The following is a 12,651-nucleotide window of genomic DNA, read 5'->3' on the forward strand; positions in this document are numbered from 1 at the left end:
AGGCCTGGCAGGTTTTAGGCCCCTGATGCCTTCCCGACATCAGGGCAGCCACCCCCACTTCAGGGGGCACTGGCAGGAGAGTGGACACGGGGCCAGGAAGGGGCACTCCTTCCCACCCCCAACTCCACCTGCACTCAGTGTGCCCTGGGGTGGGACTGGGGCCGGGGAGGGTCCTGCCAGCCCAGCGGGGCTCCGTTCACAGAAGAGGAAACCGGGACACAGGTGGGTGACATGGTCTGGTTCTGTCTGGTACTGGTTCTGTCTGTGACAGGTCTGTGCTCCTGTCACCCAACAAGCACAAAGTCCCCGGGTCCTGGGCTGTGAGTGACAGGTCAGCCACCTCTCTGCTGCCTCCACCCTTCTCCCCTCCAGTGAAGACATGCTGGAAACCAGAACAGTTTGCAGAACACCCCAGCCAGGGCAGACTCCCCCTGGCTCCCAGATCCCCAGTCCAGTGGGCTGTGATCCTGCCACCACCCCTACCCTGAGGGATGGCTCACAGCTGGTCTCTGGCAGAACAAAAGACAGCGTTCTGGTCGGGAAAAGAAGTTCGGAGAGATGGGGGATGACAGCGGCTGCCTGACATGATTCAGGGGAGGGAACACAGATGCCCGCCAGCCCCTACCCTGTATGGACTCAGGGGTCAAGCTGCCAACCGGGTCCTGGGGTCAGGGGCCTGGTGGGGGAGCACAGGTGTGGGAGCGTGGGGGACAAGGAGGGACAGCATGTCCTCCACCCCATCCCTTGCCTTCTCCCAGCCTCAATGCTAAGCTAATCTGTTCCTCTCTCTCTCCCCAAATCCAGGAAATTTCCTTCTGTCTGTTCTTGGTTTTGCTGACAGCCTGCCAGCGATGGCAGAGCTGTGACAGGCCCAGAGCTGGTGACCACTTCCAGACTGGGCTCAGCAAGCCCTTGCAGGGGTAGGGTGCCCCCCAGCGTCCCCATGCCGCCCAGGCACACAGCCTGCCCTCTGACCCTCTCGGGGGCCATGCAGCTATACTCGGGCCTGAGAACTGCCCACCCACCCTCCCCAGCTGCATCTCCGACCCACCACCTGCCTCTCCCCACCCGCGAGCAGAGCAATCTCCCTCCCCAACCTGGCACCCAGAGTGCCCTCCACCCACATCAGGCTCTCTGACCCACCGAGGCTCGTTTTGGGGGAAACGTGGGTTCCTGAAAGGTGCAGGGAGCAGTCGGGCAGGGAGGACCCCAGGGAGCCGGGCGCCACTCCAGGACCCTCAGCAGAGCAGCCCAGGGGTGGGGAGGAGGCAGCCTGGGAGCAGCCAGGGCAGGGATGCTGAGGCCACGCCCGGGCGGGGGCGCGGGGCCGGGCCGGGGACCTACCTCGGCAGGTCTTGCCGTCTCCCTGCAGCTGGCGGCCGGGCGGGCAGCGGCAGTAGAAGCCCCCCACGGTGTTGCGACACTCGCCCTCACAGCCCGCGTTGCCAGCGGCACACTCGTTCACGTCTGCGAGGGGGAGATGCGGGTGAGCCCAGCACAGGGGCAGAAGGAAGCTCAGGACCCCACGACACAGGAGGACGAGGCCCGGCAGAGACGGGCAAACCTCACCCCTCCAGACAGGCCTCACGAGAGAGGGACCCGCCGAGTCAATCCAGCAGCTGGGGGGCCTCCCCGCCAACCAGGTCCCTCCCCGCGCCCAGCACCGGTGGTCCTGTGGTATCCCGGTGTGACCTGGCAGGAATGTCCCTTGGGGACAGCTCGGCACAGGATGGGCCCTGCTCCCTAAGGAGCCATCCTCGCTTGCCTGCGTCCCCCTGTGAATGGCCCCTGTGTTCTGTCCAGCTGTGGGTTTGCCAGAGAAACCAGGCCTCCCCCAGCATGGACGCCAGGAAGAGGCCCCCACTCTCACCCCACAGCTGCTTGAGACCTGGCAGTGGGCTCCATGCACCCCTGTCCTGGCCTAGGTCTCGCCCACTCTGGTCTGCTGGGACCCTGTGGCATGTGAGTCAGGCCTGGGGAGTTGGGGGACACCACTGGGCTCTGGCATGGAGGGCAGAGCAGGCAGGAGACCCCACCGACGAGGCCACGCTGCCCACAGCTCCCCTGTCCTCTGCTCAGCCTTTGTGGGCGCAGGACAGTAGCACCCCCCCTGCCACAAGGAATGTGGCCGGGGGTGCCCAGGATGCCCACGAGGGGCTGGTGGCACCATGGCCCCACAGACCCAGCCGGGGCCCGGGGGACTCGGGTGCCTCGTTTTCCAGAACACCTCTTGGGCATGGGGTGACAAAGGGCTCAGGCCCTTCTGCCTGCCCCCAGCCCCCTGCTGTGCGGCAAGCCCAAGGTCTGAGGGGGCCCAGCTCTGTCCTCCCAGTATCCCAGTGTCAAAGGCAGGGGGACCCCCAATCTCATGGGGAATGTGACCCAGAGGCAAGCGGAGACCTCCCAGGAGCCACAAGCCACGGATGGCCAGGTGCCAGGACAGCCCACCAAGCGCAGTTGCTGGAAATGCCACCCCCGCCTGGAGGCTCAAGGCTCAGACCAGCCTGGGCTGCAGTCCCCAAGCCCAAGCCACCGACGTCTTCAGCTCCCCTCTCCACTGGCATGTCCTTGGGAGGGTCCCTGGGAGATCCCGAGCCGAGTTCAGGCTGCAGGGGCGGCCAAGGTCCCATGGGAAAGGCGGCACTGGAAAGTCACCCTGAGCCCCAGCCTGCGGGGTTAACACTGGGAATTTTCTGGTAATTCCTGGAGAGTTACGCAGGGCCAGTCCACGCTCAGCCCAGCCTGGGGGTCAGAGCTTGGGTGCCCAGGGTCTCTGCACCACACTAGCCTGGGGAGATGGCACAGGGGCCAGGCCCTCCGGTGGGCAGCAGCCAGGTGCAAGACTCCCCCCAACCCAGGGCCCACCCTGATACTCGGGCTGTGTGGCTGGGCAGCTAGCAAGGCAGGAGGCCAGCCAGGCGGGGCTGCAAACAGAGGGCAGACGCCCTCTGGCAGCTGCTGACATGGCAGGGTCCCCAGGGCCTGGGCACCGCCGCCAGGGTGGGGTCAGCCTTATAGCTGCCTTCCTGCGCCCTGCCCCAACCCTGTGGATGCTGGTGACCGGGCCAACGTGACCTGGAGCCTCCAGGACTCCCACACCCATGGAAAGGGCCTGTGTGCTGACGCTCAGGGTCTGGAACTCACAATGGTACCTGCTGTGTCCCTCCATCTGCATCTGGATGCCATCCTACAGGTGCCCAACCATGTCTGCATGGCCCTTACTGCCCCCTGCCCCCAGCATCTCCCTGCCAAGCACCTCAGCTCAGCTGAGCATCCACCTCCACCGCCTCACCGAGCTGAGCCCCTTGTGTCTCTGCACTGGGAAGGCTGCTCAGCCCCTGAATCTGCTTGCAGCTGGACCGTGCCGGCCTCAGTGTGGGGGCTGGGCCCCCTAGAGTCGGGGTTCCAGGGCCCAGCCAAGGCTGGCAGGAAGGGGGCCACAGGATGCCTTGTGACTACCGCGCAGGCATCACCCCAGGGCCCCGGGGAGAAGCAGAGCAAGCAGGGGCTGGCCCTCCCTGTGCCGGGTCCCCAGGCAATGGCAATGCGGACTGAGAGGGAGCTGACCCTGCCCAGGGCCAGGGAGGGGCTGGGCAGGTTCAGCAGGCTCCCCTCTGCTAAGCACCTGCCCTGTACACGGCTGGAACTGGGGAGAGGGGGAGATACAGAGGTAAGGGACCCACCAGTCAGGGCAGGGGAGAGCTTGGAGGACCACCCAGACTGCACATCAGGTTCAAGTCCCTGCTGGGGTGGTGGGGGTGGGGGAGAGGAATGGGGACTTGTTTGACACCCCCAGCAGCTACAGGCCATGCTTTTAGTTCACAGCATCCATGGACCAGCACCGCTGTACCCTCAGCCCCTCGGGACCCATGCCTCAAGGGCATGGTGCCTTGACCTTGTTGGCTCCTTGCTATAACTCCAGCATCTAGCCCACACAGCAGTGGAATGAACTTGTAAAGATAGGTGCCCCCCACCTCCTGTGCCTCCTGGGTACCTGGGGGGAAGGGGTTGCTTTGTTGTTCAGCCACTAAGTCACGTCCAATTCTGCCATCCCATGGACTGCAGCATGCCAGGCTTCCCTGTCCTTCACTATCTCCCAGAGTTTGCTGAAACTCATGTCCACTGAATCGGTGATGCCATCCAAAGATCTCACCCTCTGTTACTCTCTTCTCCTCCTGCCCTCAATCTTTTCCAGCATTAGGGTCTTTTCCAATTAGTTGGCTCCTTGCTTCAGGTGGCCAAAGTATTGGAGCTTCAGCTTCAGCATCAGTCCTTCCAATGAATATTCATGGTTGATTTCTTTTAGGATAGACTGGTTTGAACTCTGTGCTGTCCAAGGGACTCTCAAGTCTTCTCCAGCACCACAGTTTGAAAGCATCGATTCTTCGGTGCTCAGCCTTCTTTGTTGTTCGACTTTCACATTCATACGTGGCTACCGGAAAAACCATACCTTTGACTAGACGAACCTTTGTCAGCAAAGTGATGTCTCTGCTTTTTAATATGATGTTTTGATTTGTAATAGCTTTTCTTCAAGGAGCAAGCGTCTTTTAATTTCATGGATGCAGTCACTGTCCACAGTGATTTTGGAGCCCAAGAAAATAAACTCTGTCGTTGTTTCTACTTTTTCCCCATCTATTTGCCATGCGGTGATGAGTCTGGATGTCAGCATCTAAGTTTTTTGAATGCTGAGGGTTTTTTTCACTTTTTAAAATAAATTTATTTTTAATTGAAGGATGTTGAGTTTTAAGCCAGCTTTTTCACTCTCCTCTTTTACTCTCAAGAGGCTCTTTGGTTCCTCTTCACTTTCTGCCATTAGAGTGGTATCATCTGCATATCTGAGGTTGTTGATATTTCTACCGGCAATCTTGATTCCAGCTTGTGAGTCGTCCAGCCTGGTATTTCGCACGAGGTACTCTGCATATAAGTTAAATAACCAGAGTAACAATATATAGTCTTGATGTACTCCTTACTCAATTTTGAACCAGTCCATTGTTCTATGTCCAGTTCTAACTATCTCTTCTTTACCCACATACAGGTTTCTCAGGAGACAGGTAAGGTGGTCTGGTATCCCCATCTCTTTAAGAATTTTCCATTGTTTGTTGTGATCCGCATGGTCAAAGGCATTAGTGTAGTCAATGAAGGAGAAGCATATTTTTTTCCTGAAATTCCCTTGCTTTTTCTATGATCCAACAGATGTTGGCAATTTGATCTCTGGTTCCTCTGCCTTTTCTAAATCCAGCTTGTACATCTAGAAGTTCTTGATTCACGTACTGCTCAAGCCTAGCTTGAAGGATTTTGAGCATTACTTTGCTAGCATGTGAAATGAGCACAATTGTACGGTAGTTTGAACATTTTGGGGGGCTTCCCTGGTGGCTCAGACGGTAACAAATCTGCCTGCAGTGCAGGAGACCTGGGTTTGATCCCTGGGTTGGGAAGATCCCCTGAAGGAGGGCATGGCAACCCACTCCAGTATTCTTGCCTGGAGAATCCCTGTGGACAGAGGAGCCTGATGGGCTGCAGTCCATGGGGCTGGAAAGAGTTGGACATGACTAGCACATTCATACTTTGAATATTCTTTGAGTGAGAATTCCTAAATCCTGTATGAATCAGTATGGATGATTCAGAAACCAAAATAAATAGCAGATCTTTCAGGTTGGGGGCAGTCCAGGGTTGTGGGGGCAGCTGTGGGTCCTGTGGGTACCCCAGGACAGTCAGTAGCCCTGCCAAGGGAGGGCCAGCAATGACCCCCACACCGGCCAGTCTCCAGGTTGGGGTGGGGAACTTCAGCAGGCCAGCAGCTGGGCCTCAGCTGAAACCCTGGGGAGGCAAGCAGCAGAGGGGGCCGGGAAGGAGAGACAGAGAGGCACCCCACCCCACCTTTCCTTCCTGACCCCAAGACTGGGGCGCGTGGGGTTCCAGGCCTCGGTGTGGAGGCTGGGGCTGCCTGGGATTTCTGGGAGCTGACCCTGGGGAGTCCTGGCCCAGGTCAGCTGCAGCACAATCCTCCTGCTTCCAGAATGATCTATCAGCTTGCAGGGCATTGTTGTTGTTGTTCAGTCACTAACTCATGTCCGACTCTACCACCCCATGGACTGCAGCACGCCATGGTTCCTTATCCTTCACTATCTCCCAAAGTGTGCTCAAACTCATGTCATCCAACCATCTCATCCTCTGTAGCCCCCTTCTCTTCCTGCCTTCAATCTTTCCCAGCATCAGGGTCTTTTCCAATGAGTTAGTTCTTCGCATCAGGTGACCAAAGAATTGGAGTTTCAGCTTCAATATCAGTCCTTCCAATTAATATTAAAGACTCATTTCCTTTAGGATTGAACTGGCTTGACCTCCTTGCTGTCCAAGGGACTCTCTAGAGTCTTCTCCAACACCACTGTTGTGAAACAGATTCCAACAGCTACTCCCTGCAGCCCCCACCCTCCCTGAAAGTGACTCAGCTGGCCAGCCCATCCCAGCTCCCAGCTGTCAAACACAGACTGGAATGGTACAGGGGTGATGACAGAGCCCAGAAAACCACCAGGGACCGACCACCCTTCTTGCTCACAAAGCCAGTCTGGGGGTGGGGTGTGCCCTGAAAGCCCAGTGGCCTGGTCACCTGATAGGCTGATGCTCCAGCTTGTCAAAGGGGTGGATTGAGCCCAGGCAAGTCAGGAGGTCGAAGGTCAAGCCCTGGCCTGGAGCTGTGGCCAGGGCCCATCTGGTCACTGGCAGAGGGCGTTCTGCTCCAGGAAGTGTCAGTAAGTGCTTAGGAGGCAGGCGCCCTGAAACCCTGGCTTCTTAGATGATCAGCCCAGGAGCACCCCCAACCCAAGGGAGGGGGTGTGGGGTCCAGGGAGACTGAGTTTCCTCCCATTTCTGGAGCAAGGCAGCAGCTCAGAGAGGCCTCTGGCCCCCACACCAGGCCTCTGGTGATCGTGGGGTGTGGACGCTGACACCCAAAGCTGGCTCTCGATTCTTCTCACCTCCCCGTCCACAGGGCAATGCAGGAGGCAGCAGCACAGCACTGTGAGTGTGCTCGATGACACTGACCTGCATGCTGCAAAGGGGCCGATCTTGTGTTACACAGATTTCACCCCAAAAAACGCTCCTCGAACCGGCCCCCACGCCGCACACACATCTCCAGGGATTTGCTACAGCAGGAACGGGGGCCCAGGCCCCAGGCCCTGGACAGCGCTGGCCCCAGCACAGGGCCCTCCCTCCGGCAGCAGCAACTCTACAAAGCCCCTAAGTCGCAGCAGCCACCCAGGCTGGACGAGGGCTCGGAAGCTATTGACCTTTCAGCAGACCTGGTGACCAAGGGATGCAGATTGAGGAGCACAGGCCCCAATCTCCCAGGGGAACGAGAGCCCCCCCAACTCCGAGAGAGATGCCCTCCACACACCCTCGCCCATCCGCCAGCAGCCTGAGTGCAGGACTGGGGCTCTCCAGGTGGGGCAAAGTAAAGATGAAGTGAACTCAAACAGCCACCTGGCAGTCTCTTTCCCAGGAGCCAGGAACCCAGGAGGGAACGTGGTCCCTTCTGGGACAAACCTGGCCTGGTCTGAGGCCGATGGTGGGCCTGGGAGCCCCTCAGGTGTGAAGCAGGTCAGACAAGGCATGTGGTTCCAGGGCAGGGCATGGCCAAGGGACCCCCACCCAACCTGTGAGGATAAGGAAGTTTCACCCCGAGAACAGAGGCCAAGACCACACAAGGGGAGGCCGCCCAGCCCACCAGGCGGGGACCTGGCCAGGCCTTGGCTCGCCGGCTCTGTGTGACAGTCGGCCCTCACCCCCACTGCCCACCCAGGCTGCAGGCTACCTGTCGGAGCCAGGATTTACAAGGCCTTGCCTGCCGAGGAGGCCAAAAAAATCCTCCCTGCCTACAGCCAGGTGTCACCCGACAGGCCAGGGCTGCTCCCAAAATCTCAGTTGGGACGAGTGATGAGAACCAGCTGGGCCAGAGTCGGCAACGTGGGGCTACAGGAACAGAGACAGAGGAGCTGGAGGTGGGGGTGGGGGGCAGCCCTGAGCTCCAAGGGGCCTGGAAAGGCAACTCCCCAGGCAGGGGTAGGCGGCTCCTTACCTTCCCGGCCCCCCTGAAGGAAGAGGAGTGTCCAGGGCATCCCCGCGACCAGCACAGATGGGCCGGCATGGGGAGCCCCCTCCTAGGGCAGGATGCACTGCCCGGACCCACCAAGTCTCTCTCCCTAAGGATGCTACCCCCCACCCCATGTCCCAGCAGCCCCTCCCCACAGGGGGCAGGGGACAAGTGGGGCTCCCTGAGCGAGCCTGCTCTGAGGCTGACATGTCTGCTCAGCACCCCGGTCTGCGCAGGTCTGGGCCTGCCTCGGAGCATGTGCACCCTGCCCCAGCACAGAGACCCTCTTCCCAGGCACCTACTCTGTGTCGTGGGCAGGGGTTCTGGCTCCTGAGACAGGTGAGGCAAGACCCCTGTGGGGCTCTGAGCCAGCCTTGGGGGGCAGATGCCACAGGGGATACACGGAGCAGTGATGAACACAAGGCTGGGCTCGGCCCTCACCACCGGCCTGTGGGGGAGAAGGTGGCTCCCAGTCGTGCCAGGCTGGGAAAGCCAGGAGGGCCAAGGAGGAGGGATCCACCATGGGCTGGGGGCAGCGCTGCAGGCCGGGCCTTCGCTCTGACCCAGGGGAAGGGGAAATTCACCAGGAGCCAGGCCAGAGCCCCGGGGTGTCGGGCCACCATCAGAGGTGCTGGCAGAGTGTCTTGGCTGCCGCGACAAAGGACCACAGAGCTTGTGGCTTAAACAACAGACATGTGTCCTCGCTTGGCTCTGGGGCCACAAGTCTGACATCAGTGTCACTGGAGCTAAAACAGGTGTCACTGGGCCCACCCTGCCTCATGAGGCCTGAGGGGTGGGTGTCCCCTTGCCTCTTCCACCAGCCAGGGTTCCGCGGGTCAGAGCCGCATCGCTCCCACACCCAGATCCAGGCCTGGACAGCAGTGCAGGAAGGGGGCCTCCCTCCACCCTCCGACCCTCTCAGTCAGAAGCTGGGTGGGCGGCACCCAGAACAGGCCGGGGATCCCCAGGACATGGTGGGGGTCTGGGCTGGCTTGGCATCTCAGCCACTGGGTGAACACGACCCACCACAAAACTCTTCTGGGCCCTGGAGTCCTCATTCCTAAAACGGGAGGACTCAAGGCCAGGGGATCCAGGGGACCCCTTCGGAGAGGACTGAGCCTCATCAGCATTTTAAATTCCATTTGGGTCAGAAATGAAAGTTCGAAGTTGCATAGTCCCAGGGCCTTGTCTGAGACCCAGGCCCGCGACAACAGAGGCTGGACTCCTGCTCGTTCTAATGGCCCCTGGGCCCTTTACAAAAATGCAGAGGCCTCAGAGGGCTGCACAGAATCCCCTCCACTTCCTCCCGCCTCCCCCAGCTCAGCACAGCTGGGCCAGGCACCCGCCTCGGCTTGTCCCAGAAGCTCCCTAACCACATTCCCTCCTGGGCTCCTGGCTCCTGGGGGAGAGACTGCCAGGTAGGGTGGGGATTCCAGCCCGCTGCCAAAACCAGAACTGCCCCTTCCCCTGGCAGAGGAAACAGTTACCACGGAGGACCTGCTTGGCACCCTTCTAACACCGTTAATGTGCAAACTGCCTGAAACAAGACCCCACCTCAAAAAGCTGTCCCGCCACTGCCCTGGGCCTCCCACTCAGAAGGACAGGACCCCAGCGGTCCAGGGAACCAGCTGGAAGTGGTCTGTGGCCAGCGGAGCCAGGTTGCCTCAGCCTGTCACAGAGGGAGCAGCCTCCCTGGTCTGGGCACCAATTTTGGCCGTGCCAACGGGCCATCCTATGAGTCCATGTTCAGTCCCCCACCCTACCAAGAGTTCCCAGTATGGGGAGCAAGGCCAGATGGCCCATTACCCTGGTCCAAAGAGGACCCCATTCCCTACCAGGAGCAACCAGGGGCAGAAAATGTCACACATGCTTTACAAGGTTGCCATGGTAACTGGGAGATCCAAAGCTGTCTCACGGGATTAAACTCACACAGTTACCTCCTCTCGGAGCAAGAGTGAGTGGGGTGGGAGAAATTCCCGCAAAGACAAGACGCCCGCTGCCTCCATCCGACACTCACACCAGGCTCCCCGGCGCTGCCCTCTCCGCAGCTCGGGGCCCGTCAGGAAGGCAGCACGTCATCCCAGCATGGATCAGCCTGCAGCCCCACAGAGGATGCTTGAGAGGACCACCTACTGCACAGGAACCTTCCCAGACCCAGACGGTCCAGAGCGGCGGCCTGTGAGAGCAGGGGAGATCCCAGTAACGATGACCCGAGGAAAGTCCACATAAACCATGCAGATGCTCCCGGGTGTGAAAACATTACAGAAGGCCCCCGGCCTGCTGCAGGTGGCTGGCAAGGCTGCCATTGTTCTTTTCTGTTTAATCTTTAGTTACTCCGGCCAATAAAATCAGGGCCCCCAAGGTGTCCACGCCCCATGTCCGGATCCCCAGAGGGCAAAGTGGAATGACGGGTGCCAATCAGCCTATCTTACAGTGGGGGAGTGTCTGCAGGATGCAGGCGGGTCCAGTGGCATCCCAGGGTCAGCATGAGTGGACGAGCAAGGCCAGAGCAAGAGTCTGGAGAGAGCTGAGGCCGTGGGAAGCAGGGGCAGGCGGGTGCCTCGTTGCTGGCCTTGAACGTGAAGGAAGGGGCCACGAGCTAAGGAACTCAGGTGCCCTCAGAGCCTCCAGGACGAACCCGCCCTGCCCAGCACTGAACTTTAGTTCAGGGACTTGTGAGCTCAGAAGAGTGAGATGATACACGTGTGTCTTACTCCCCTAAGTCTGGGCTGTCAGTCACTGCAGCAGATGAAAACTAAGTCATCGGGCACGCATCACCTTTAAAATGGAAAAAAATGAAAACCATTTTGTTAGAGAAAGTGCTTCATGCTGCTCTAGGCTGTAGCTTGCCCTTGGCCCGGGGAGGGGGCATCTCACCCAGTTGGGCCATCCCGGGAGGTGCCCCCCAAACTGAGAGAAGCCACTCTTTAAGCAAATCCACCGCCGGGCCAGGGCCCACCTGGCCGGGTGGTTATCTCTCTCGTGTAGCTCGGAAGTCCGCCAGCCGGGGCAGCCAGAACATTCCAGTGCAATTCCCATCAGCCCCCACCCCAGCTCAGCACTCGCCAGAGGGCTGACAGGCCCCCTCATCACTCACTCCCCTCCCACAAGCATCTGCCAACGGCCAACCCTACAGGAGGACACAGCATCTCTGCTTGCAGGGCCCCGCCAGCCAGGCGGAAAGACTTCCAGGACTCAAGGAGATGGGACCTAAGCGAGCAAGCAGAAGGGAGCACAGACAGGAAAGCCTGGGAGGCTTTCTGGAAGCAGTGTCCCCAGGGCCAATGCTACTCAGGCTCCGAGGAACCGCTGGGTCTCCCCAAGGGGCACTGCTGGGGCAGATGCAGGAGACACAGAAGCCACGTACCCCCCCGCTCCAGGGATAATCCCTGAGCACCAAGGCCTGTCTGCCGGCTCGTGGAGAGTCTGTCATCTAAGGAGTTCCATGGGGTCCTCTCCTGCACAGGACGGACGCTCTGCGAGGTGACCGTCCTCACCACCACCACCACCACCACGCTGCTCTGCTGCCGCTGGAGGTCCAGGATTTATTGTCTGGCTTGGTTAAAGCGAGGCTTTCTCATCTGGACGCTGTGCACGGTCTGAAGGACACACAGGTCCTGCCCACCCTCACCTGGACAGCAACCAAGCTGGTCCAGGGCCCCTCCCTGGTGGTGGCTCAGCCTTGGGGCGGGAAGCAGTGCCCTGCAACCCCCTCTCCTCCCTCTCTGTCTCTCTGGACCTGTTGCAGGGAGGAAGCCCGCGTGACTGTAAACTAAAGTACCTTTCTTCAGCTCAGGGAGAGATAGTCTGTCCCTGCCCATCTGTGAGCAGAAGAGGTTAACACACCCCTTCTAGGGCTGGCCATTCCCTCGGAGATGTTTTGCAACACTGAAGACCCTTTCACTTTACTTCCCCACTGCATCTCCCTCTGTTCTGCCTTTTGACTTTAGTTCCTCATTGCTTTTTTCTCTCTGATCTATAAAAGAACCTGGCATCCAGACCCCAGTAAGATGGTTATTTTGAGGTGCTAGCCTGGCATCTCTCCCCAATTAAAGTCTCTTCTTTGCCTCAACATCTCACCTCTTGGATTCACTGGCCTATCGTTCAGCGAGCAGGGTGAGCTTGGACTCAGTAACAGACATCGCCACCCTCGCATGACTCACTGGAAAAGACCCTGATGCTGGGAAAGATTGAGAGCCAGAGGAGAAGGGGCAACAGAGAATGAGGCAACTAGATGGCATCACGGACTCAATGGACATGAGTTTGAGCAAACTCTGGGAGATAGTGAAGGACAGAGGAGCCTGGCGTGCTACAGTCCATGAGGTTGCAAAGAGTCAGATACAACTTAGCAACTGAACAAAAATTGGTAATATACACACACATGACTCCTCAGTCTCCTTTCTCACTTCCTTCTAAAGCTGAACACCTTAGAAAACCTCTCTGTGCCTCTCACCCCATCACTGCTGCACCTGGAAGGTCTGCAATGAAACCAACTCCGTCCAAACCCAGTGCCTGGGAGCCAGCAGGTGAAGAAGGAACTCTGTGGGCTTCACACATGACCATGA

At 59.1% G+C, this 12,651-nt stretch overlaps 1 protein-coding gene across 7 annotated transcripts in view; it reads right to left on the reverse strand.

Annotated features, from left to right (window-relative positions):
* The window catches only part of MEGF6 (multiple EGF like domains 6), a 100,640-nt gene that overhangs the window by 51,415 nt on the left and 36,574 nt on the right, over positions 1–12,651 (reverse strand). For 6 of the 7 annotated variants that reach the window (XM_025285794.3, XM_025285793.3, XM_044942890.2 and 3 more), the window contains exon 5: positions 1,345–1,467. The exons of the other annotated variant lie outside the window; for it this stretch is intronic. In XM_025285794.3, the coding sequence (XP_025141579.2) occupies positions 1,345–1,467 (123 nt within the window). The remainder of the gene's footprint in view (positions 1–1,344; positions 1,468–12,651) is intronic. 7 annotated transcript variants of the gene reach the window in all.

The sequence above is a fragment of the Bubalus bubalis genome, chromosome 5, assembly GCF_019923935.1.
Source record: "Bubalus bubalis isolate 160015118507 breed Murrah chromosome 5, NDDB_SH_1, whole genome shotgun sequence".
Classification (NCBI taxonomy): domain Eukaryota; kingdom Metazoa; phylum Chordata; class Mammalia; order Artiodactyla; family Bovidae; genus Bubalus; species Bubalus bubalis.